Source organism: Takifugu flavidus, unplaced genomic scaffold (assembly GCF_003711565.1).
Source record: "Takifugu flavidus isolate HTHZ2018 unplaced genomic scaffold, ASM371156v2 ctg220, whole genome shotgun sequence".
In the NCBI taxonomy this organism is placed as follows: Eukaryota; Metazoa; Chordata; class Actinopteri; order Tetraodontiformes; family Tetraodontidae; genus Takifugu; species Takifugu flavidus.
Window position 1 is genome coordinate 14121 of NW_026621889.1, and position 27934 is coordinate 42054.

The window sequence follows — 27934 nt, forward strand, 5'->3', positions numbered from 1 at the left end:
TTTGTCCCGGGAACAAATGGACAGACAAATGCCATGTCCTGTTAATGTTCTGTCATGCCTGTAACTGGTCCACAAATTATCAGTGTAGGTGAAACCCTCGAAAATAATGTTTACCAGGAGGACGACACGTATGTGCACGTACGAACTGTACACAATTTTATCAAGATATTAAACAAGTTGATCGACATTTTCCCCATCAGTGATCTAATGCCGTCGACGGTGCAGGCGCGCAGAGCGATGTCACAGAATGATCAAGAGTTTTAGTTTTTAATCTGAATAGAGAGTTTAGGGCTTTTACAGAAGTGATCATCAGTCTGCCATCGATTACGTCAGCACACTCCAACCCTAACCCTAACCCGCATCTCCACAGCTCCGGTGCCTCATCTTCGATTCAAATCCACGGAACAGGTTGTAAGTAAATGAGAACATGTGTGAGACATGATATAAACAGAGAGAAGAAGAGAGAGAAAGCGAGGTGGACGAGAGAGGGAGAGTGGTAAAAGCTGGTTTCATCAACCTGAAACATGGAGAGAAATTTTCTTTCTGAAGTATGTGATTTTTTGTGGGTGGGTGGGTGGATGGATGGATGGATGGATGGATGGATGGATGGATGGATGGATGGATGGATGGATGGATGGATGGATGGATGGATGGATGGATAGATAGATAGATAGATAGATAGATAGATAGATAGATAGATAGATAGATAGATAGATAGATAGATAGATAGATAGATAGATAGATAGATTACATTTGGCTGCTGTCCGGGCTTGATGGAAAAAATGTGTCCTGCCAGCTTAATCCGGGCAGACTGGAAGATTGAATCATTCACGGTAATCACGCATTATCGCCTCAGTGGACGCTCTCTGATCAGCCCTGGTGAAGGTTCTGCCCCCTTTCCCACCACCTCTGCTCTTCTCGCTGTCTTGTGGAGGATCAGGATTTGCAAATATTTCTCTTTATCAGAAATAGCATCTGTTGCTACAGCTGCATTGGGAAGCCAACATGACTTGTTGCGAGTTTAAGATTGACTCACTGAGGTGATGTGTGATCGAGTAGGAATCATTTCAATCATCAGCTGATATGTTCGACTCCAGGTAAAATGGACGAAGAAATATTAATTATATTGCTTGAGATGTGTGATTTGGTTTCTATTTAACATTCGTCTTCTACTCCTCTAAGTTCCCTGTTATTGATGTGGACTATATGATTGTCAACGTCAATTTCACGTGATTTTAATTGACCACAACATCGATCCTGTAGGCAGTTTCCCTCCCATGCTCTTCGTTTGATTCACCCCGTTCTCCGTTGGAGGTTGAATGTTGAATGTTGATGATGGAGGACGACGAATTAGACGCTCATCAGGGTGATTCGGATTTCGAGCCGCAAAGCCGGCCTCGCTCGTGCACCTGGCCGCTGCCGCCTTGCCCGGAGGATTTCCCCGGCGGACACGAGGTCATCCTTCCACTCGCCAACATCAAGGTGGAACCAGAGGACGTCCCTGCGTGCAGAGCGGGAATCGTGGGCGGTATGCCGCGAGAACCTAAGCATCCAGCCGGCTCCCCGGCACCCACAGGCGCGATGCACCCATGCTTGGCTGGCGCGCCGCTCGATGTCACCGGACCGCTGCGCAAAGGCAAATCCTCCCGGCGGAACGCGTGGGGAAACCAGTCCTACGCGGATTTAATTACCCGCGCTATTGAGAGCAGCCCAGAAAAAAGATTGACGCTGTCACAGATTTATGACTGGATGGTCCGTTATGTGCCCTATTTCAAGGATAAGGGCGACAGTAACAGTTCAGCTGGCTGGAAGGTAAGAATTCAAACATATAGGCTGGAATGATTTACATGGATTTAAAAATCAGAGAGTCAAGTGGGGAAATGTGATATTATTCTTACCCAGCATGCTGCTGAGATTCTTGCTGATACACTATGCAATTATGTTTTTGTAATGCGTGAATGGTGCCGTGCGTGATCGCGACTTAGTTCATTGGTGTCGTTAATGGATCAATTTTGTGAGAATGTAATAGATCTTAATTTACACACAATAATGCTTAACTCAGCAGCGTTGCAATCCTTTCATTGTGGACCCCCCCCCATATGTTCACATGTCAGTTAACCATGGCGTAAATATTTATGGGGTGCTCCTAACCTACCACACTATGCAACCGTTTTTTTGTCTGGCTGATGGCCCAGAGTAACCTCCTGGACATCTGCCCATGTCAGCCGCCTTTCCCAAGTTGATCTTTCTATTCATTACAACCATCTGAAGACAGAGGGGAAGGGGCTAAAGGGCAGTAGTGCATCTCCTGATGGTGTACTGTAGCTGCTGAGTCCTTTAGACCCTAAATGTTAAATTTGTACTATTTAATTTTGCCTCATTTACGTGGCAGTTTTGAAGGCTGAGCCTGTATATCTCATTTGACCTGCACTGCTCTGTGTCTATATCTTTCATAATCAGGATATCTGTAATAGGATCTGGCAACAACAGTTGCAGTCATATCAACCCAATAACAAGAACACATCAAATTGACAAATTGTGTATTTTGAAATGTAAAACATTATTATATATTGGAGTACTTTTACTAATTTTGAACTATCCAGAAAGCCCCCAGAGTGTTATCTGCAGTCAAAAATGTTAATTAGTTATTTTATTTTTTTTCACAACCTCTATCACCGAGTGTCCTCTTTTGCCCCAGACTTAATCACAAGCACCTGACTGCCGCAGTAATCCTGTCCCATTAAAGTTAACCATGGTGAGGTGTGTCTCTTGGTAAACCTTGTCTCATTAGCTTTGCACTTGCAGCAAGAGCCATAAAAACACAGGGGCTATTTCCCCCCCTTAAGTACGTAAGTCTCAGTCTGCTATTTATGAAACTGCAAATTAGGAGTGGGTCAACAGTGTCAGACTGTCCCAGACCATGGATGCAGGGCACATTCCAGGTACTGATTGGGCATTAAATACTGTAGGTTATTTAAAGCAGCCATAATATGATGAACCATTCTGACCTGTCTGGGTGAGTTGTCTTCTGGAACAGAATTTGAATGAAAGCATACACTCATAACTTCAGATCTAACAGTGTTGACCTGCATGACATACACCATATCTCTTATAGGAGACTGAATTATCTAAGGATTTAAAGCAGCACGTCTAAACCACAAAACCTCTTATAATACCTGGTACCTTACCTCTAGGAAGGCTGATATATTCTTAGGTGGTGCCCTCCTAATCACCTACAGAGTAAGAAAAGGTTACAAAGAATTGTTTATTTGTGAACTGATTACCCTTTCCACTAAAGTGCCAGCCAACCACCTCAGTACAGATTAGTGGTGCATTCAGTGCTCATTACTTACAAGTGCTCTTTTACTAAGAGACTGCAAGATAGAAAACTATAAGTTACTTAAAACCCAGGATGCACGGTTGCATGGATGGTGCTTATATGAATGCAAGCATCTATGGGAGCATATTTGTCTGAAGGAGAGTCACATGGTCAGGCAACAAAGCATCGGGGCTGTGTGGTTGTGTTGTGGGTGTCTTTATGGGGCAAGAGCAGGGGTGCAGTCTTCCACTGTAGGACTCATCTTTGAGCCCACTGACTGGCCTGACAGAATGTCGCTGCAGCAAATGGTGCATGGTCTCCCTTTGACAGTGTAATGCATTTGTTAGTGGGATTTCAAGGGAAATTGGTGTGACAGTTGCCCCAAAGCTGCCCAAAATCTTATCGACTTTGATATTGCCAGTGTTCAGGTACTGTGCTGTACTGCACCATATGGTAGTATTGTCTTTAAAAGGAGTCTACTGCATGTTATTCCATCATATGTGATATCTAAATCAAATATTTTGTGCATTATTTGTGATACATTCAGATGTGCCTCTGTGCTTTGAGACTTTTCTGATAGCTGGATGCCAAGTTACCACCTGGTTCCAGTGTGCCAGGCAGACACCCAGACATTTTCATATAAAGTTACTAGGCTGCTATTTATAAAGTAACTTGATGTGTCAGCCTGTGTGGGGCAGCAGGGCAAAAGTTCACAAGGTTCAGAATTAAGACAGAGAGAGTTTAGGGAGACAGAAAGGTGGCAGGATGTTTTGTAGTGGTCTTATTTTTGAGTTTCTTACAACACTGAATTATATCAATTTAGCTAAATAATATATAGATAAAGAGACAGGTTTTTGTAATCTTGTCACTATGTACATTACCCAGGGAATACACACACTTGTCAGACATGAGAGAAATCTCTGTGTCTCACGGAATGTGTTCAGAGACTTAGCAACCATGACCATGTTATGAGCTACTTCCTGATTCTGTGTGAATAGAAACACACGATCATGTTGCCTGACGATTATGGGGTGTAGGGTTTGAAGAGATTGGGCAGGAGCCTTGGCTCATATCGTTGATTCATACTTTATCATTCATCTTGCTAAGACGAATGCCACCAGTTTCACTGGTATTCTCTTTTGGAGCTTTTAGGCATATATATTTTTATTAGTTCCTTACTATGCCCATGCTCTGCAAATTAGTAGAGGGTTAGGGTTATTTTACTTTGGCATTACGGTGATCTGTTATATGATTTCACCTATGAGACAACTGTTTTATCTTGCCTTTAATCATTTTGCCTACTCACTCTTTGTATTCACTCAGAAAAAAAAAATTCTGTATATTTATATACCTTTATGCTTTGTGGGAAGGAGCTAACTGAGGTGAGGATTTTTTTTTTCATTCTCTCTCTCGCAAGTGAATATTGGATTTAGGAATTTGAGCATTCGTGGTCATCCGTCAGTAATCCAGACTGCCTTAAGTAGTATGCCTCCTCTTATTTTGGTGAAATCTCACATTAGCACATAGATAATAGGATGACAGCGAGTCTCCTCTCAATTCTAATGGTTACATTTTGAGCAGAACTGAGGGGTGAAAGCCATCCAATAATTATTGTTACCACCAAATCTACATTTACTTTTAAAAAGTGATTTTGGAACATTATTTTGATATCAAATGATCCTTTTATTCTTTTTTCCTCTCCAAACTGAAAAAGTATAGTGATGTACAGACAAAATTGTCATTCTTTGACAACTGCACACGTATGTATTTGCATAAAACACACAACACACACGCACACACTTGCGCCTCCTCAAAACCAACGTTGGAGGAACACTCTGTTCTTGGGTGGGGTGAACTACTTTTTAGAAGAGGAGATGGCTGACTTGGAGCAAATTTCTATGGTGGTGTTTCTCAGTGTCTGATTTATTTTTCTAAACTGACTTGCAGCGATTGGCTCATATGAAGGTGTGGTACTGTTTGGTGAAGGCCTGAGGATTGCTGTGTGTGTGTGTGTGTGTGTGTGTGTGTGTGTGTGTGTGTGTGTGTGTGTGTGTGTGTGTGTGTGTGTGTGTTGTTTCTCTCCCAGGCTGTTTAAGTTTGATGGTTTGATGTCATGGAGATTTATGGGAAAGAGAACTACCTGAAGTATGAGGCCAGTGCCAGATTTATTAGAACACATCCTATCTTATTTAAAGACAACAGTTTTTGAACTTTTGGAGGACAAATTTTAACAAAGCAGAGCTTCTTCTGTTTGAGGAGTCAATATGTCCCAATGATGCTGTTGGACACTAAGTGAGATCTAGGCATGACACCACAATACACATAGTTCAATAAACTAGAAATAAAAGTTTTCCTGGTTTGCTAGCCTCCAGTAACATTCTGTTCACAATATTGCCTGTAACTTGGACTTTATTTTGTAGGGTTAGGGTTAGGGTTAGGGTTAGGGTTCCACATGTTGACAAAATATTAAAGATCCTTCACCACAGATTTAATAGTATTTCATGAGATAATTACTAATATTCAATAGATTTCTCATCTAATAACTTGCTCAGAAAGGGCATGCCCATTTTCCAGTTTTGTGCAGTTAGGGATATGCTCATTGTTATTACATAAATCCGATCAGTGGATTAAGTCATATGGAGAGGATTGACTCACCAGAAGGCATGGTGTAAAATGGGACATTTGTTGATTTTACATGGAGTTTAATGTTGTACTCAAGTGTAGCTTATTGCAGCACAGAGACACGTCTGGTCCTGATCTGATGGCAGTGGTTGAGCTATCCTTGCTATAGAGAAACGTGGTGTGCATATCAAATGATATATTTTCCTCTGGATATACTCTTCAGTGTAAATTAAATGTGTTAGGTTAGCCTCTGCTGTATTTGCAGAGTCCATTGTTTTGGCTTGGATGCTCAATGTTGAAAAATTGTGACGCGTGTATGTGTGATTTTGAATGCATTTCTCTTCTTTTTGCATCTGTGTGCATTTGTCTGTGCAGGTGGGCATATGGGGGGCTTGTTGATGGGCTCAGTGGGAGCCCGGGTCCCTGGGGAATAGCTCTCGTTAATAATTCAGATGAGGCTCATTATCGAGGCAGCGGAGATTTCACCCTGATTCCATCTTAATTGGTTTCAGTCATGCTGGGTCGATTTTGTCTTTTTCTCTGGCACTATAAGGCTTGTACTCCTCTTCTCTGTTCTATCTTTACAGTATTCACCTCTTACTAGCTGTAGGCTAGCCTCTCCTAAGTTAGTACTATACTCCCTCAGTAGCCATGCTATGGGATTTATTACTCGCTAAAGTTGTATGTCATATATCTGATTCAATGCAAAGCATACACTGGTAATCTTTGGGGTAGGTTTTTTCCACATAGCTGATTTTTGTGTTCCTTGTTGTCTTTATTAATACTGATAAGAGTTTATAATATATTTTCTTCTAGTAGCTTACAGTTGAGTTGGGTGATGTGGCCTCAGGTTTTATAGGCTATATACGTAAGTAGTACTTACATCATAATAATTATCTTTTCAGAAATATTAAGACGTATTTTTGACCAGATAATCCACATGACATTGATAATGTAAAAAAAACAACAACATTTGACTATTTGTAATTGTACTACAGTGGCGTGTGTCCACTATGGTAGGAACAGAATATAAAATAATCTGTATTCATTCGGGGAAAAAATAGATTTTTGATAATAGATGTTTATATTAAAACACATGAAATAACAGTGATATCTTTCAATCTTCATACATTTTAATGTAATATGAATTCAATATTTGATTATATGAATTAACCAGATTTTCTGTTGTCTAATTTTAACAAAAGACATTAGATTGCTTACACCCGTAAATATGCTGAATTAATGACTTATATCTTTTTTTGTTTGAAGACGATGTAATTGTTTCACACTTAGACTTCATGTTGGGCTAACATAATACTTCATAATTTACACTGATTAATGGTTTTCATTTAGTCCATTCGGTGAATCCTCGCTGAAAAAGCAATGTGATGTCCTGATCTTGTCATACATGTACATGAATATTTCAAAAGAAGCCATTGTAACTTGATAGGGACTTTCAACATAGAATACAGATGCTTCTTTCTCTTGCCACAATATGAAGTGCTCTGAGCTATATTTCTCTCCAGGCCACAAAATTCACTTCCCACAAGTCATAGTGGCCCTATTTCCTAATTCAATGTTTCTCTTCATTGGCTATATCTTCCTGTATGCAAAGGATTGATGGCCACGCTTGATAGTAAATGTGTGTTCATGTGCAAATGTGTTGCCGTGACTGTCTCTGAGAAAAGGGATGATGTATACCAAGATACATTTTGTATATTTCTCAGCACTCCATCTCCAACCTTACAGGAAGGCTGCAGCTAACCTGAGCTCGGTGGTCTAAGAAGAAGCCACCTAAGGAGGAGCCGCCTAACAAAAAAAAAAATGTAGTTAATGCCAACTGTTGGGAGCAGGTTCAAAGAAAAGAAAGAGTGCAAAAGTAAGAGATACAATCAAAAAGAGGGTTGGTACACAGATAAATGTTTGTTCAAACTGAGATTCTGAATGGTGCCTGACAGTCCCTAACCAGACGAGAACCCAAGAGCGACACCAGAGTTCGGTGGAACACAGCTTTATTATCAGGAACCGAAGGCAGACAGGATGTTCCGGGGAACAGGCACAACAGAGTCGTCAGGAGCAGGCAGGGTCGGAACCAGGAAAAGAAGCAGGCAGGAAAACACTGGAGAGTCATGTGGAACACAGAGGACCATTTGGCAGGGAGGCGGCGTAGCGCAGGGAGGCGGCGTAGCACAGGGAACTATAAGGGCTCCTGATTACTGATTCGCCCCAGGTGCACGGAGTTAGCGACGACACTCGGGCAGGATCGCCCGCAGCTTTGACAGGGACATATGCAAACTTTGGTTTTATATACTGAGAACTGTATCCCAAAATGCTAAAACAATTGACCAGTCTGTTATAGGTGGCTGGAAATCCTGGGCAGTTCTTTTTCCTAAATTGTCAAGTTAGTGAATAAAATGTAGTATTCTATTTATACATGGAACAACAACTAGATTTGTAATATTTATCAATTTTAATGATTGTAAGTTATACCTGGGTAAATAGTTCTGACCAGGTTCCCATTAGAGTAAAGCACTGGGAAAAACATGCACATAAATCCATGATGGAATTTGGTGCCATATTACAAGAGTACTGACCAATAAGTAGAGTTTCTTCCTGGCCATAAAAAACTTCCAGCTGTCACTCTCGCTTTAAAAAAAAACTGTTAAAACTATTTAATTTGAAGAAAAGGTAATATATTAGCCCCAGCGAGTTCAGAACTGAAGAAGCCTTCTGGATAGAAGGTGAAACATCTTCAAAGAGAAGAAACACAGTCCAGTTGACAGAGAAAATTACCTTGGATAATATGTTAGCATAAGACTAACGTTTATTTGTGATAAAAAAAAAGATGATGGATGTGAAATTATATTTGTTCATTTATTCAATGAAAAAACATAAAAGGTCCTTCCCAGCAAGCTTCATTAGTCATGGAGCTGTGTGGCTGCTTCCTAGAAGGGAAATGGATTTGTTTTGGTTTTTCAAAGTATGCCTGTAAATGGAAACATGAAATGTCTGTAATACCCCTTCATTGCTTTTATCATCAATATTAATCAAACAATTTTGGCAAACAGGGCATCGTTACACCCACACAAAGAACCCAGTTGCGTTGTCATGTCTGCTAGCTTAAATCTGGGTGAGAGGAAATGTTCTTGAAAGGAGAATAGATGTTGTTTTGCTTGAGCATATGCAATTGTATGTAAAACTAACCATGTGTGAGCAAATCTGTGTGGGAGTCAGCATATGTGGGGAGGTTACAGAAATTCTTCCCTCCACAACTGGATTTTGTATGTCACTGGCATGAATCTGGGTCAGGACACTGGTTCTGGTGCTTATTGTGCCAAACATGAGTGGTCTGAATGCAGAAGCTGATTGGAAATGAAAATCAAAGTCACCATTTTATCACTCATTTCTTCCTTTCCCTTGCTCATTTTCTCTTCTTCCTTTAATGTGACTTTAATGTGCCTCCTCACACACGCGCGCGCACACACACACACACACTCACAGAGTTTTATTATTCCAAATCTAAAGTGATAAATGGCTCTTCTCTGTAAATGCCACTCGGGGAATTGAAAAAAGTTAACGGACACTGCAACCTTTGGAGTTGACACCTGGCCCTTGTAAGTACAGTTTTCTCTCATAGGCTCACACATCATTTCAAAAGCATTGTGGTGGAGCTTTATAATGAAATATAAATTCCAAACAGACATGGCATTGACATACAGTATATATCTGGGAAGCTGATGGTCAACAAGGGAAAAATCACAGTTAAACAATTACAGCTAGAAGGCTGCTCTCCTCTTTCACATTTTTTTCCTTTCTCAAAGTGACATGACTCAGGGTGCATTAACATTATTTCCAGTTATATAATTTAACTCGAGCTCATCTCTTAGTGCCACCTGAGGCCACCATGGAAATGGTTACTATCCGGCTCTATTTTCAAACCAAACAGTGCCACATTTGTAAGTTAGCAAGGGTTAATAATGCTCAGTTATATCCATAATGTCTCATTCACATTGTTGCCAGTGCTGGAGCTTGATAAATGTCAAGACCACTGGTGGTTACATGTCATCTTCTCTTAGTTTTTTTCTCTTCGCTGCGCACCAGGGGGAGGAGAAAGACAAGTAGAAAATCCACAGACCTGCCAATGATCTCACCTTATTCTCAGAAACAAGATAAAGAGAAAGTGGAGATGGGGAGCCTAGCTTAGTCAATATAGGTGTATGAAATAGGTGTATGAAAAATGAAATAAATAGAGAAACAGAAAGATACAGAGAGAGAAGTCAGGGAAAAGATGAGCACTATAACAGAAGAGAGCAGATAAAATGGGCTCCAAGCAGGAATGGAAGCCAGACTTGGCTTTACTTCTGTCACTCTGCACACTTCAGCTCAAGTGTGCATCCATTAGGGCACTCATATTGCACTTTCAAAGCCATGCACTCTTTCATACACACAGATGCACACACACATTCATTCAGTACCTGCACTCATACACATGCACATTTGTTGTTCAGCATTGTTAAGATGTGCTAAACCCCAAAGACCTAAAACCCAATTAGTGAACAGTAGTGTGTATACATTCACCCAAAAAGCCTAATCAGCCTCTACATACATACATACATACATACATACATACATACATACATACATACATACATACATACATACATACATACATACATGCAAACGCATATTTAGTTATTAACTGAGTGTAATAACAGCTTCTGAATAAAGATCCCTGAATTACTGCAAATTGGCTAAATTGCATGTGTAAGGACTATGGGGAGGTCGAGTTGTGTATTTCTGAATTGTGTGTTCCTACATAAACAAGGCTCACAAGTTAAGTGATCCAAGAGGGCTTTTTTACACAGCTGGGCATTGGTAATTTACCCTACCCATTTTAGCAGTCCCTGGCATCCAGCCACCCTATAATGCTAAGCTATGCTCTCAACTGGTGTCAAACCCAGGTTCCCAAATGTTATACTTGTCTAATAGGTCCATAAGAAAGATGCATTCCTGTAACATGTAAATCTGATGAGAAGGTGGAGAATGAGCCGAGTTATCTGTATAAGGGTCTGCTGTTAGTTAGATATCAGATGTGTTGTTTCTGGCATTCAGAATAGCATGACTATCAGTCATAAGTGAAATTGTTAGGATCAATCACATCAAGAAACAAGTGTAAGTCATGAATGGAGAAACACTGGTTGATGCCAAATATATTGAGACAAAGGGGCTTTCATGGAGTGCTGCAAGTTGTGCAAGTAAAAACAGCTCATGTTGCACTGATGTAATACAGTTGTTTCATGTTGCTCACGATGAAGAGTCGGTCAACTTGCAATAATGCTGTGCAAGGAGCAGAGTGAGTGAAGATGAGAGCGATGGGATGAAATGGAATGACGCGAGCAGATGCAAAGCTAAATTCAGAGATGGAGAAAGGAAAATCTGCAATGTGGCATGCTAACGTGGGGGTAAGGTCTGGAATATGCAAGCAGGGACACAGGGTCTGTAGGAAATACAGGAGTGCCAAGGGAGTAGGGTGGCTGGAAAGCAAGTGACTGAGGAGGAAATGGCAGTGGAGGGATGGTTGTGGTGGGGTGATTGCGTGACTGGGAAGAAAGTGCACTGCGTTGTGTGTAATGCTCTCAAGGCGGATATTAAGACGCACTGCTAGACTCACGCAGCCGCTGCCTTTATCTCCCCTTTGCTTGTTGACTCCATTCTGCTCTCTCTCTCTCTTACTTGTGCTACATGTCCACTAATGATTCTCTCATCCTGCCATACTGCCAGCCAGAATAAAACCCAATGACAGTCGCACTCATGCAGGAATACTACTGCCCCGTTCCAAGAGTGCTGTCTAACACAGACACACAAACATACAGTATATCGAGAACATAATGAAGTGTAGCACTTTTTCACATGTAATTAGTCATGCAACCCTGCTGATGGATGTGTATTTCTGTGACACGCACATGCACGGTGTCATGCTCTTACTGTAAAGTACTTCAGCTCATGCACATCTGTCTCCAGGAATTATTCCGTAATGGATGGGCACAGGCTGCCAAGGTAATAACGTGACACATCTCTCTATAATGATGCCACTAGACTGTGATGTAGTGACAATGACAACTCAACACAAATACAGAAAAACTCCACCATATCATTTATTACTACAGATAATTACAGATAATTACACTGCTGGAACAAAGAAGGATTGTTCATATGGGAAAGCTTCTTTGGGCTGATAATTGTGCTTGATCAAGGTGGGACCAAAATTAATACACTAAGAATGACTCACATTTAAGTGATCAAACATGGAGTATTAAAAAGACAAGCATGCAGCATTTTCGAAAAAAAAAACCATGCAAGGAAATATGTCATTGGCAAAACACAAATCATTTTATCTCTGTTTCTGTGAAAAGGGCAAAAAATATATATTAAAATCCTACTGCAAACAGCAAACAAAATAATGCAAAATAATACACTGAAAAACAAAATTCAACATATTCTAGTTTATGTTGCTAAAATTTGTGCTCAAGTACTCACATCATTGTGGATGTCACCAATGTTAACTATTCAGAAAAATTCAATCAATGTAACAGCACCTTCATTTATGTTATTTTATATGTTTTCCCAATATATGTTAATCCTTAAGGCATAGATTTTCAACGTTTTGATAATTGTGAAAAATGACAATGAAGAACACTTTTCCCATTCCAACCTAGTGCAATGGTTTTGCACCATAATTAAACTGATCCATGCAGAGACCTGACAGCCAAGGAGAGGTTATAAATTAGGCATCTCACTCCTCTAATGAGATGCTTTTGTGTAGGCTTGGATTCGTGTGTCTTTACACACTGGTGCTCTGTACATGGCCTCCATATGTGGCATTGGGAGTCTTGTGGAGAAGCTTTTCTATCACTTTCTATGTACCAACATTTGTAATGTCACCACTGCAAATTACCTCAAGGAACACAACAGCATATTTGGCGGCACACATTCAGTAACTCCCAGCATAAAGAAATTGGCATTTAATTGGTTTTTAGAAACCCTGTAAATGTGTACCTCTTTGTCTGCAATTCTATGCCCCTGTATTTATCTTTATAGTAGGCAGTGTTTGTCTTTAAGATTAAGATGTACTTTATTCTTAATTCTTTAAGATGTATGGTGGGATAATAATCTTGCATAACCTATGGTCTCACTCCTCTGATCTCTAGGTCCTGTCATTGAAGGATCTGCAAGGCTAGAAAAGAGACTGTGTGAGGTATTAGTACAAGTGGCTACAAAGTGGAAGCTTGTCTGAGTGATTTATATACCTGAAAATGTCTGTCAATGCAAGTCAGCGAGGTGTAGCAAAGGACAATGGGTCAGTGACTGGCAAATAATCTGTGCATCAGCATGCAGGCATGTGCCACATGGTGTGTGTGTGTGTGTGTGTGTGTGTGTGCGAGTGATAGAGAGAGAGAGAAAGAAAAGGAGAGTCGTTTTTAGAAGGTTCTTAAAAGGTCGCATCCATGCTGCTTTATCCCATCTCCACCACACCCTGCCCAAATTTACTTCACCCTGCCTTGTCCCTATATTGCAATTTGCCCCCCCCCCCCCCCCCCCCCATAGGTTGGGCATATGTTTTACCCCATCCCTATACACACGCAGAACACATTTAAGACCCCAACTAAAGCTGAATTAATTGGGTGCTTTTTGTTTCAGTGAAAGGAGGAGGAGGGCTAAATCCTGTGAGTTTTCATCCCCTTCATATCTCCCTTTCACTCTGGAATCTATCGCTATGATTACACAATAGATTCAAGACCTTTGGAAGTTTGGGTTCAGATTGATATATTTTTAACGTTTGTCTATAACCATGCTGAGTTCATTCAGATCAAATCATTATTCCTCCTTGTCCATATTTTACAATAGTACTTGGAATTAGATGCAGCCAGGAGCATAAGCAGTTGATATATAAACCCCTACAATGGTTCTTTTGTTACTAGTTTTCACAAATCTCTTGCATGGTACATAGATAGAACTTTGATTTTTTTTTTTTTTCACCATTACATTTGGATATACTTTTAGCATTATGGAATACTTAAAAGGCAAGATATTTTTTGAATGTTAGGCATTTTGTCATCTTTGATTATTGAACAAATCATTGCTTTCTTCTATTGAGGCGCATAAATAACAACAATATATGCTTGTGATTGATTGCTTTGGTATCTGCATCAAATATTGTTTAATTTTGTACAATGTATTTTTTTTTCCATTTTTATAGATAGGAAAATGATAATGGAGCCTTTACCTGTTGAAGCCATATCAACTGAACCTTTGTGCAGATGTATTATATAAGTCAAAATGTATAAACCAGGTTTTTTTGTGTTTGAATCTGGCAATATTTATGATCTGCGGACAGCTGAAGGTCATCGTTAAGTAGCACCATAAGGTTGCAGAAAGTAATATCTCAAATATCTCAGCAGTCTGCAAATGTATGTTGTTCACATGCCTTCTACATTCTCCATTTAAAATCCAATATTCTCCTTTGTTCCCTCCTCCTCTTTTTATTTTTCATCCACCTCTGCCATCTTAACACACCCCTTACCTCCAGTTCCTTGCTCTTCAATCTATGGATGCCGTTTTTCATCTTTTTCTCTGGATAGGTATGCAAATAAGTGGGTGTTTGTGAGCTATTTGAGAGTAAATGGAAGTCTATCAGCTATAGTGTTGCATTCGTGGGAAACTGTGGTTGGTGCAGAATACAATGATGACTAATGAAGTTCCACTGCTCCACATAGCCCTATTAAATTGCTGTCCCCTACTCCTACCCACTTCATCCCCCACCTCTTGGCTCATTTTTCCCTAAGGGAGAGAATTGGCAGGGAGCAAACTGGCTGCTATAGCAACAACAAGGATCCCTCCCTCTCCCACAGGTCTCCTTAGCAACTGGTAGCTTGGCATTGCAGTAATGAGCGTACCCGTTGTGCCAGGCTTTGCAATACGTTGGCACTTGTATGCCTTGTATGTATAACAGGGTGAGTAGTATGTTTGTAGGTGTGCATGCTTGACCTGGTATGTGTGGGGAGATAACAGTGAAAATGTGTGATGCAAAAGTCATGTGGATGCATACTTTCCTCTATTTAAAAAAGCTAGTTTTGTTGTTTTTGCATTATTTGGAACATGGTAATTCTTTTTTCTACTGTAAAGTGAAAGTAATTCAAGGGTTGAATTTTGTATGGTATGTGCACTGGGGAAATGAAATAAAACTGTGAGAATGACCTTTAAATGTGGAAAAATGGATTAGCATTGTTATGAATGATATTATATGCATTCTGAATATGAATGATTTTATGAGCCAAACATTCTTTGTATAGAGCAGAGAAAGGTGTCAATATAATAGAATCCACACTGTCTTGAGTAATAAATGAACTAGCACACAAATATAAACATGCGGTCACTCACATAGTAAATGCACAATGACTGGTACATGTCTTATTGCATGCTTCTATTTTACAGATTTTGTAAAATCAGCTATATAAGCATGCTTTTAGAAAAGCATGGCAGACCCAATGGGAAAATGTTGGTTTGCTCCTGAGATGAGGTGTGAAGTGTGAGCAGGAGGCCAGCCCCACAGGTGGCCCAGCCCAAACACCTGTTGTGTGAATTCCCAGTGGGATGCATGAGGTCGGCCTACCTAGCAGGTGCTTGTTGGAAAAACCACACCCAATGTGATAACATAATCACGTGCTCCTTTACATGCACATGTCTATTTTGAGGCTCCTGCGTTCTGGTGTGGGTGTCAGAAGTGATGCCCAGATAGTGGCTCCCACCGGAAACACTCAGCTGTCTCTGGCATCATGCAAACAGATTTTCTGATCCCTTAGCTGGGTTTCAGATGTTCCACTAATCTGCATCAATTTTTTTCCCACCGAGACTGAGTTAGACCTCTTTTCTGGACCCAGCACCAACGTTTCCCTCTATTCCAAGATGGGTATGACTTGTGATTTTTAACCCATTGGATGTAATTACAGTTCAATCAAGAAGGAATCCCCTACCATCTTTATTGATCTGCGATCACCAGATACACTCGTACATGCTTTCTATTTTAAACCTTTTTGTCATGGTACTCTTGTACGCAACATTACAAACTCAGTATACTGATCCAAACTCAGTCGACTGTCTGGGGAATGCTCATTTGAATTTAACCAGTCCATATGTGGCAATTAGAATAAGGGATATAGCTATCTTGGCTAAGTTATTGTTGGAAGGTCTTTGAACTAGATAGAATCATTCAAGCCTGTATTCTTTATTACTTACTTTGCAATGTTGCTGCATATTTGGTCTGAAATTGAAAATATTGGAAGATTCATATAGTTAACTTCTTACTTGAAAAAACAGAGACAACATAGTAAACATCAAGCATTACAATGCTACTACAGTATAAATCACTGTGCTATTTGCAAAGTGGTAAGAGGGAATGACAATGAGCCCAAACTCATCACACTGTGGCATCATCTTGACCCTAAGCATGTAAGACTGTTAGCCAAGCATGTTAACTTTTTCAACACAAACTTACAAAAATTAGCAACAGAAACAAGCCAGTCATTTATCATGCTAAACTCAAGTCAACCAAAGCATTGTATTATACATTATAGTTTTCTAAAGTGGGCAAATCCAACAATAATTGTGAAAATTGATGATTCTTCCTGCAAAATATATTGTTTTGTAATGAAAAAAGTCAATAAGTGTAGTACTATGTAGGTACAGATGTTTCATATTCTTTTAGGGGCAAATTACATTTTTATACATTAAAACCCCTGCCATGGTAAAAACAAGCCAAACGATATTGACTTTTCCTCTTTAAACCATATGTATTGAATTAGCAGTTTCACATGCTGCTGGTCCATTGAGACCTCACATTGGTACACTGAGCCTAATGCACGTGTCCCAGGTTTATCTCTTTGCCAACAAGAACTGCAATGTGTCTTGGACTCCACTGTAGTAGTGGCCACTACTGTGGAGGTGATAATGGCTCTTTTACCCTTGAGGTGGTTTGAATCATTTGAGTGGCTCATTTTTGCAGTTTATCACAGACTCACGGACCTTATTTTCACACTCATTTCTTTTATTCTTACAAAATCAACTAATTTGACTGATTTATTCTCTGTGAGTGAGCAGAAAACACCCCAAGTAGGTTCTTTTGTGGGAAAAAAAGAGGATTGGGTAAATATAGGGCATTTTGAAGGCACCCCTTATTTGCAATACATCTACAGTGCCAATCTAAATAGGCTCCACCTCCCGCTACACCCCGAGTGCACCTACACAATTGCCAGTCAGCACAGTTAAAACACTGAAGCCAATAAAACGATTCCCTCAATAGAACTTGTTCTCTTTAATATCCAGTTTGTTTTGAAAATGAACAATTTCCTATTATGATCTGCAGACATGAGTTGAGCCCCAAAGGCAGACACAGACACAATTTAATCGGGTGTAGCTAGCTTATTTGCTGAAGATTGGCAGTGGAAAACCCACAAATCATAAAATAGAAAACGTCCACAGGATGAAACAAGCTGGACGAGACCTGCAGGATCAGGCAAGAGCTTCAAACAAAGAATAGGCACCGTGAGCACAAGGCACGAGAACAGGAATAAGCAAACACACACGTCTTGAAGACTTTTTCAGTTGAGATGTTACCACTGAGGGAATAACAACGAGTTGGCAAAGATGGAAGTGTGGACCAGTCTTTTAAAAAAGCAGGCAGGTGAAGAAGATTGTCTGAAGATTGGGATAAGTAGCAGGTGTGTAGATCTGATGATATGTGTGAACTGGGAAGCAGCCCCATCCAATCTGGACATAGACAAACAGGGGAAAGACTGACGGGGGGAGGAAGAGAGGGGAAACACCAGGGAGAACTCCTAACACTTCCACTTACGAGTGGGGAACTTGCAAGTGGTTTGCTGAGTAAAACATGGTTTTATTTTACTATAAATTGATTGTGTTTACTCCATAGCCCTTAGGTATGCATGGTCTGTCACAGTTACATATTAACTGAGATAAATGAATACAAAGGCAGATCGGTCCCTCAAAAACTCAATAAGTCACTGAATTTCAAGCTGATTCTCTGTCTCTTAAATGACCAAAAAAATCAAGCTTGATGAGACTGTAAAGCATCAAACAAGTGACAAATCCTGTAGCGCCTTTTTTAATATTTTGTAGACTCATACCGACATACTCATATGTCAGGAATGATACCGATGTTAAAAATATCAATTATGTAGACCCTGATTCCGACATTGCTTGACCAGGAATGATTATAATAGGTGCACCATATATTCATCTTGCTAAACAGCAATGACATCTGTGGTGTACCCCAAGAGTCATGAATTAAAAAAGTCTTCTGTCTCGGCAACCTCCTTTGTACAACTTAATACTTTGCTGATAGTAGTTATATATAAAAAGCACAGCAGCTGCCAAGTGTGTAGCGGCCAGACCAGCAGTGTCAAACCCAATTACACCGGGAGCCAAAACTCAAAGCACACTTTAGGTCGTGGGCCAAACAGGACAAACATTTACTGAACACACTAAAAGTAAATGTTTTTTGAACATAATTAGGAATAAAAACAGACAGGAATATTATTGCACAATACATAAACTTAAAATATTTTGCTCTATGTAGTATATTTCTTGTCAAAATGATAAAGGTTAGAACTATAAACATGCTGCAAAAAAAAAAAAAAAATTTTCTCAAAAAAGCAAAAACAACTTGGGCCATTATATATCTATATATATCTAGAGTATATCTATATATCTATATATAGATATATATATATATATGCTCTCATATATATATATGTTGCAAAATGTTCCTGTCAAAATCATGCAAATTCATATATATCGGCATGGTCCAAAAAACTCAGGAAATATGAATAAAATCTTGCCTTCTAGCAAAATCCCACAAACTCGATCAGCAGCTGTATTTCTACTCCTGCTTACATTTGCCAACATCTGCTTTCTGGAACCAAGGCGTCCCCCACCTTCAGCATTCAGTTCTTAAGAAACTGTCCCTCGCTAAGCGGCTGGCCTGACGAGCTCTTCTGCCAATTCTCTTCACTGTATTTCCGCTTTGGTGAAAAACGTTTGCTGAGATGTCAGATTCTTCTTTAACTCTTCTACTTTCTGTAGCTTCTGCTCTGCATTTAGGCTTTTCAGCTTGTCTTGATGTTTTGTCTCAAAGTGCTTTCTCGGATTAAGTTTCTTAATTACAGTCACATTAGCTCCATAAATAAGACATACAGATTTACCGGTTGTGTCAATAAACATATACAATTACAGTAGGTTTGCAAACATTAACATACACTTAACTTGAATGACATGGGAATGTTCCCAGGTACGTAACCTATCATTAGGAAATGCAGCTGTTGCGCTGCATTATGGAATATGTAGTTTGTTTGTTATCGCCGGGCCAATAACAACAATAATAATAGATCAATGTAAAGTCGCATGGATGGATATAATTGAGAGTATTACAGGGTTAGAGTTAGGGTTATATGGCCCACAGGCCTGAGATGACACATACTGGCTGTCATGTGAACAGTGGGGATGTGGTGTACTGAGCACATGTATTGGTATCATGTATTGGTACACATGTATTGTGTAGTCAGAAAGACCTTGATGCAGGCTAAGCCTTCCACCCCGATAGCAAGTAAAACCTGTTGATTCTCAGCATGAATCACTTATACTAAGAATATAACTGAGTTAGAATGGAAGAAGGGAAGAGTTGCTGTAGAGCTATCAATTGGTATGATTATTTTTCCAAGGTCTTCTTGAAGACCTCTAATGATATGTCAACAATAAAGTCTATATATAGCTCCATATATTGAGCAAAAATGTCAGGCAGCAGACAAGAACCCAAGAGCGACACCAGAGTTTGGTGGAACACAGCTTTATTATCAGGAACCGAAGGCAGACAGGATGTTCCTGGGAACAGGCACAGCAGAGTCGTCAGGAGCAGGCAGGGTCGGAACCAGGAAAAGAGGCAGGCAGGAAAACACTGGAGAGTCATGTGGAACACAGAGGACCATTTGGCAGGGAGGCGGCATAGCGCAGGGAGGCGGCGTAGGCAGGGAATTATAAAGGCTCCTGATTACTGATTCGCCCCAGGTGCACGGAGTTAGCGAAGACACACGGGCGGGATCGCCCGCAGCTTTGACACAAAACGCTTTTATACCAAATTCACAGACATTGGCTTTCCTTTTAAAAAAAATTCCATTGAGTTAATTTATGTCTTGTTAACAAAATGTAGCACATGATTTTTTCCAATAGAGGATATACAGTTAATCTGGGAATGAGGAAAACTCTGTAGCTTGTTATCTTGCCTAGATAACTAAATTTGCCTGCAGGATTTTTAGGCCTTACAGAGAGATAAACCCAGGCTGATTTCCCACAATGTCGACAACCGGATTTACCCTTAATTGACTTTATTATAACCCCCCAAAAATATTAATAATAAAAAAAATGAAAACAAATATACTAATATTTGATGGCAAAATAAACTCCCTTTGCTTGATTTCATTGTGATTTTAGTGCAAGAACAGTTAATATTAATATTAACTGTGGATACCTCTAATGAGAAAAGAAGAAGTCACATTACTACTGGTAACTTGTTTATTTTCAGTATTATGGGACTTGGCACAAAGTCTGTCTCTTTGTAGGGCCTATTATCAGTGCATTCATTATTTATAGCTGTTTCTACTGGGCCCATTGTATTAAAGGAGCATGTTTTGAATAAGAAACAGCTTCCTGTACCCAGGCAATGTGTGGGTTTCTCTGTCATTACATGTTTCCGTGGGCTTCAACTGTCTGCTTCACAAACGGAGAATTTCCATATAATGAATATTTAATACATAATAAAGTTTTCAGTTTTATTCTATTAAACCTTTAGGGGCAAAAATGTTGCAAAGCCAGCCCTCAAGGACAGTATGCAGAGTAAAATAAACTTGATGGAGGCATTGAAAATACTGCCTTATGATGAAATTTTTCAAATATGTACAATAAATATTTTGTTGTGGCAATGTGAAGGTATACAGCCTGATAGCTTGCATGCTTTTAAAATAAGATCTTTAATCATATTAGCTATTATTATATCTTCTCTTAAATGGGACTGGTGTGCCAGTTGTCTCAAATGAACAAATGGCAAAATCTTTATTGGGATGGCAAAATCTTCCCTGTATTAATGGGGTCACAGGTGCTTTGACATATGAACATAATTCAAACCGCAAACATGCATGTAAATGTGTAGATTCATGAAAACCAACTTTTGCTCTCACATTATTTACTATTATGGGCAATGTGTTCCAAACATGGGACCTTCTTCCATTTTGTGGTCAGCCAAAGTGGAGTGATGTGATCTGGAAGGTTTGGGGGAAAAAACCAAAAACAAACCTTACTTACAAACTCTAATCCTAGTTCAATATTTTCACCATAACTATCCCTATGTTTGTCTCAGATCAATTAAAAAAGTTTTACAGGAATTGGTGTCTACAATCACCCATATTATAGTTTCTCAATCCAAAGTTAACAGAGCTCCTTCTATTGACCAAATACGACCTGAAATCCACTCCTTTGTGGATACTTAAATCAAATCAATCTTTATTTATATAGCGTCTTTTACGGGGGGAGCAGAAAACTACACAAGAAATAACATTGCTGGTCTACATGGTGAGGAGGAGAGAAAAGGAAAGGAGACCATGACCCAGTGGGGTGACAGAGGCCTGTCAGGTGATCATGTTTCTGGACCCCGGCAGCCTTGGCCTATAGCAGCATAGCTAAGATGTGACCTAATGATTAGACGACCTTCTCTGAATGCATAACAAGACCACTCTCGGTGCCACTCCTGTCAGCTAAGAACAACAACATCAGGCTAAAACTGGCACGGACTCATCAAAATTGGACAATAGAAGATCAAAAATAGTGTTACCTGATATAACAAGTCTCAATATCAGATGCAGCATTCAGATAGTAGGGTCAGAATTTGGGATCAGTCATCTCAAGTTTCTGGAAAATGACAATGAGTTTAATATGCTTATAAGCACACACCCACACAGAGAATGTCATCTGAAGGAATGCCAATTCATGAGAGACAATTCAGCATAGGAAAACAGCTTTTGTGGATTTGTCTTGTATATTATATAATTACTACATTTTATCTTAGATTTTACTGTGTTCCTATCTCACATGTGTCAAAGTGTGTTATTCCACGCTACAATTGATTCCTAGCATATCCTAAAGCCTACTGTGTCCATGTTGACCTGGCATGGTTCTATGTGAGAGACCTAACTGGGAGTGCCTTGGAATCAGATTGGGATTAGCCCAGGATTGTTTGGGATTATTCAAGCATGGTAGGGGATTAGCAGTGACTGCTTGTTTTAGGGGCATGAGGAACATACATTGGCCAAATTGCCCCTGACTAAACAGGAGGATGCAACCACACCCACAATGGCTCCATCTGCAGTCACAGCCATTTTTTGATGTTGAAAATCCACAGCCACCCACCCACAGAGACAGTTATCATTAAAATAATGACAAAGTAATATGGTGAACAACTACACAACAGGAAACCTATAGCTTGTGCATTCGAGATTTGTGTCCAGATTCTCTCAAATCTCTCTGGCAGGTGGATTCATCAAATAAAGAGGGTTTGGGATCGTGACAAATCCCACCAAGTTCAATGGGGCTGCTCTTCAATGGGGCTAAATCATGATTTGGAGCAGATAGGTTACAAAGAGGTAGAGCATGAGCTTCAGCGGTTTGAAGGATGTTCTATTTTTTAGTCATCATGAAATGACATGGGAGCTTATATATGTTTTAATTTAGGCATGTGCAGAACATGATTAGGTCAGTTTTGAATAGCAAGATAGTTGGATGATCTGTCCAGGGACAGGGAGTTGGTGTGGCACATAGAGGAACAGTCAGAAGCAGGGAGTAGGCATCCCCTGTGGACATGCACTGCCGAGATGAAAGATTGTTTAGTGCTGAAGCACCAGCATCAAAGAATCACCTCCCATTGCATCTTTCCCCATCCCCCAATCTGTCTGTATCTTTCTCCCTCTCACTCTCTTGACTCTGAACATAATATGATATACTTCTTCTGTAGGTTTACTTAGTCACCATGGTAACCCTTAGCTGTAGACTGCAGCAAGATAACCCAAGGATGCATTCACAGATCACCTGAATGCAGTTCAACCTTTTAGTTTCTGCCACAGTTTTGATTTATTTGTTTCTATTCCACACACTTTGACCTAAATACAAGTAATCTCCAATATAATAGATATGTTGAGGGTCTAAGTGCACATCAATCTAAGATAATCTATTGTACCGGTGTATTCCAAATCTAGAAGAGGTCCTTTTTATTTGATATTTTTCTGTTTGAGCATTAAAATTATTTTTGCATATTACTTTTACTAACCCTAACCCTAACAAAGAGTATATAAAAAGGGTAGATAGGATGTATGAGACTGACACAAGTGGAAAGTAGCTTGCATCAAAGAAATTTGTGAATCTGAAAAAGTTTACCGCAGTAACAACTACTCACTGACAATTGAGAGGAAAGTAGGTTGTCAAAGATGCACCAAGGGATAGAGGCAGTGCTTATGGATTGGATACATCTATTAGCCTTTCTTGCTCCTAGCTTAATCTGTGGAGCGTCCCTTCCTATTTAAGTCATGGGAGTAAAGAAACAGGCTGTGGCTGAGCCACTCCTACTCAAATACAGTACACAAAACCACAGCAGTTTCCTTCAGTCAGTGGGAGTATTTGTGCTGTTTTAGATTAGTAGAGGATGACATGGTCTTTCTTGGTGCAGGTTGGAGCTGTCTATCATACTTGTTTGTTAATGTTTTGATTATACTCTTAATTTTACATTTTTAGCTGACACTAACTACAGTGTGGTGCAGTTGAGTTTTATATCAAATCTAATCAAACTAAATTCATTTAGAGCACAAAATCACAGTGTTTGTTTGAGAGGGCTTTACTATATGCCCAGCTTCTTTCCTTAATTATACACCTTCTTTTGTTATCATCTAAGAAGTTGTGATAATTGTGGTTATAAATATGTTTGTCAGCATTGTTGACTATTACATCTGTTTTCATTATTGTAAAGCAAGTTATTTTAACATCTACGATTTATTTAAATAATCTTCCATTATGTTTATCTTTCCTACATTTTTGCAGAACTCCATTCGACACAATCTATCTCTCCACACACGTTTTATCCGAGTGCAGAATGAGGGAACAGGGAAAAGTTCTTGGTGGATGCTGAACCCAGATGGGGGAAAGATGGGCAAGGTCCCACGCCGCCGTGCAGTGTCCATGGACAACAACACCAAATACCTAAAAAGCAAAGGTCGCATTAGAGGCAAAAGGGTTGGCAGACCAGTTTTAGGACAAGGGTCTGCTGTAGTGGGACTTCAGGACTCTCCTGATGATAACAGTTCACCACGGAAAGGCTTTCCAGGATCTGGAGGTCCATCTGCAACAGATGGAGAGTTTGAAACATGGTCTGACCTTCATTCGAGGACAAGTTCATCAGCCTCTACTCTGAGTGGTCGTCTGTCACCAATCCTTGCAGAGGAAGAACCAGAGGAACCAGAAGAAGGTGTCCTTTCCTGTTCCACCTCCCCACAGCTCTATCCCTCACCCAGTAGTGCCCAGTCTCCAGTTATGGGGGCAGGGAAAAACTGCCCTCCCTTGGAGCAGCTGCCTCAATTGGCTAATCTAACTGCCACAATCAGTTTAGATGAACATCTAAGGGAGGATCGTTATCATCACCATCAGCCACCTCAACAACAACAGCAACAGCATCCATCTGTGGGAAGACAAAAGCAACCAACCCATTACCAGTACAGTTCAGGTGGATACAGTGCAACAGGCTTGGGAATAATATGCCATCATTCAACCATGCAAACCATTCAGGAGAGCAAGCCAACCAGCTTCTCTGGAACCATGCAGGCATATTCCAGTACCAATGCCCTTCAGAGTCTGCTTACAGGTGGATCGGCTAGGCAGCAATATGTTTCCAAGGTCATGATGCTGGAAAAAAAGAGGGAAAGCCATTCCCTAATGGGTCAACCTAGTAAAGGTGTAGGCTCAAACTTCCACAGCCAACAACCTGGCAACAACAATGACTGCAGCCAAAACAGACCTCCTAGTCACAGTTCGACTCATAGCCACAACAGAACTCATAGCCACACTCACAATCACAACAATATAGCCAGTCACAACGCACCTCACAGCCTCCCTCATAATGGCCACAATCTCAGTCATAACCACACACAACCCCATCCGGTATCCTTGACACCACGTGGTAATGAGAATCAGCTGCACACCTATATCCAAAAAGCTCCTTACCTGTATAGCCCTCTATCATATGCCCACCTCCCAGCTTCTACCACCCTCCCTCCTAACCCAGCAGGTATGCTTGGCATGCCACCGGACTCCTGTCATGTGGCAACTGCTCCACACCCTCGCTACAACCATTGTCATGGACCACAACTCCAGGGCATGACTAATGGACCATACAATCATGGCCAGGGTGTGGGGAATGGCACTATTTCCAGCAACTACCATAGCTGCCACCAATCTCATCTCCACGAGAGGCTACCTGCTGACCTGGATATTGACATGTTTCATGGCAGCTTGGACTGTGATGTGGAGTCCATTCTTCTCCATGATATAATGGACTCTGGTGAAGACCTGGACTTTAACTTTGATTGCTGCTTAGCCCAAGGAGTTGGCATCAGCATGAGTATGGGCATGGGTGTGACAATGGGCATGGGAATGACTGGCATTCCTGGCCCACAGCAAACCCATAACTCTCAGAGTTGGGTCTCTGGCTAAGTCCCAAGAAAAAAAATATAGCTTCTGAAACAACTTAACTATCCATTAATCACTGTGCTCAATTGTTACATTCCTGACATGACTTAGAAATTCTAGAACTAATATTTCTGTCTCTTTTTGTTGTCTTTACCCTGCTGTCTTTTAATATCCCTCCCCATTGAGGTCTAGTTGATGTCACAATAGATGATTATCTTAACTACACTGCGATGACAATCTCTCAGGTAATGTTCTAACAACTCATAAAAGATGAGAACTGAAGTCTCAATGGAAGTGAGGGTCCTCTCCTGCAGTGCATTGTGTTCAAAGAACAGCTCAGGCAGTCACTGGATGCTTTGTAAAGTTCATACTGAGTTTTTTTCAACGAATTACAATATCGCACATCAGCATTTAACTAACATTAGACTATTTCTTTGATCGTTTCTGCCATTAGCTAGAACATCCCATCAACAAATGCGTTCTCTCTTAACTGGCTAGCAATTTGGAGACTTTGTATGACTTTGTTTCACCTGAACTCTCAAAAAATCTCTCTCCCTCATTCTTGTTTCTAAAAGTCATTCTCTCTGCCTCCCAGTAGAGACAATGTGACCTTTTTATGTCATCATTAATGTGACAATTAAAATTCAGTTTGTTTTAATCTCCAAAGTTATGCTGCAGCAGCGCATCATTATTGTGAATCCAAGGCAATGCTCTCCCATGTCACATTGGTCACAATTTGGCCCAAACAAATGTGCCAAGAAAAAGCAAGATAAAGCTGTGATTACCCCCAGTCACTCTGCTGCTGCCTTGCTCAACAAGGGGGGAAGATGGACAATGATAGAATATTACTAGAGCTGGATTGATCATCAATATTCTTTGGTTGGTGGTGTTTGAAAACTTGTGAATTTTTTGAGGATTTTTTGTGTTCCTGTTGCCATATCTTGTGTGCTCATACTCAAATTGATGCAAAGAAAAAGACTCAAGGAGACAAATTTTTCAATCTGTGCAGCACTAGTCTGTGTTGACCACTTGCAATGCCACACAGTTATCTACATACTTCTGTGTATTTCTTCTGTTGTCTTGTAATTGTTGTATTGTTGAACTTCTAACAACTGATGTTGATGTTGTCGAAAACCCCATATGGGATGGAAGAATTAAATTCAAAATTGAAATGGTCCTGGTTGTGCAGTATGACCTTCAAATATTCTGGTGGTTTGCATCTCTCCCAAATGTGCTCTGCTCAGGTTTTTCTGGGTTTGTGAGTAAGGGCTGGCCTTGAGAGAGCAAAAAAGAGACAACCCCATTCTCCCTCGAAGAGAATCGGTTTTTGTTCTATATCAAGTATATTGCACAGAAAAAACATAGATTAAGGTAAATTCCTTTATTTTCAGGGCCTTTGTGCAACATTGATTTTACTTAATCAGTTATTAGACCCATTATTAAGGTAAATTCCTTTTTTAAGGGCCTCATTGCAACACTAATTTTAGCTAATCTTAGTGTGGAATTTCCAAGCAAATGAGCCCCAGTTAAATAGTTGTTAAAATCAATGACACAAACATTTAGCAACACCTTGTTATCAGAGAGTTATATATGTCTAATTTTATGATGTTTCATTTTAAAAGAGCTTGGTCTTTGTCAGTTCTAATTGTGATAGTTGTCAACTCTCAATTCTCTCCTGAATTTCTTTTCCTGTTTTTTTAAGATGTCTCTTTGCTCCTTTTACTGACTTTTATTTTGTATAAAATCTATATATTATGAATATTGTATAATAGTTTCTTAAAAATATATATGTTTTGTTGTTTCTTTTTTAAGAGGATGAATCTCATTTTTCAGTGACTGTTAAATAAATGAAATTTTAAAATATATATATAGTGGGTGTTTTTTTTGTTCATATTTAATCAGGGCATGACATTTCTATATGGATCTCAAAATGGAGTGGGACCAGGAATAGAAAAATACGAAACATTGTGTTTCAAAATACAGTATAACAGAAAACATGTCTTTGTAGTAATTAAGACAACCAACTAAAAGTTTTCCAAGAATGGGCAAACACTCAATAAATATACGAGTATGTCTCCTCTTCACATGGCTTGTTAAAACCTGTGAAGGGTTCTGTGTATCTTGGTCACAGTTGTCCTGGTCCCAGCA

The 27934-nt window shown here is 39.9% G+C and overlaps 1 protein-coding gene across 2 annotated transcripts; it reads left to right on the forward strand.

Annotated features, from left to right (window-relative positions):
- The first annotated feature begins 567 nt into the window (after positions 1-567).
- LOC130519827 (forkhead box protein O1-like) lies at positions 568-27651 on the forward strand. 2 transcript variants are annotated; one of them, XM_057023417.1, is made up of 3 exons: positions 568-1097; positions 1264-1812; positions 24146-27651. In XM_057023417.1, exons 2-3 carry the CDS (start codon positions 1327-1329, stop codon positions 25808-25810), a joined length of 2151 nt encoding a protein of 716 aa, XP_056879397.1. In that variant the 5' UTR covers positions 568-1097; positions 1264-1326; the 3' UTR covers positions 25811-27651. The 2 variants fall into 2 exon arrangements, with proteins under 2 accessions (XP_056879397.1, XP_056879396.1); XM_057023416.1 differs by having other exon boundaries at positions 568-1812.
- The last annotated feature ends 283 nt before the right edge of the window (positions 27652-27934 follow it).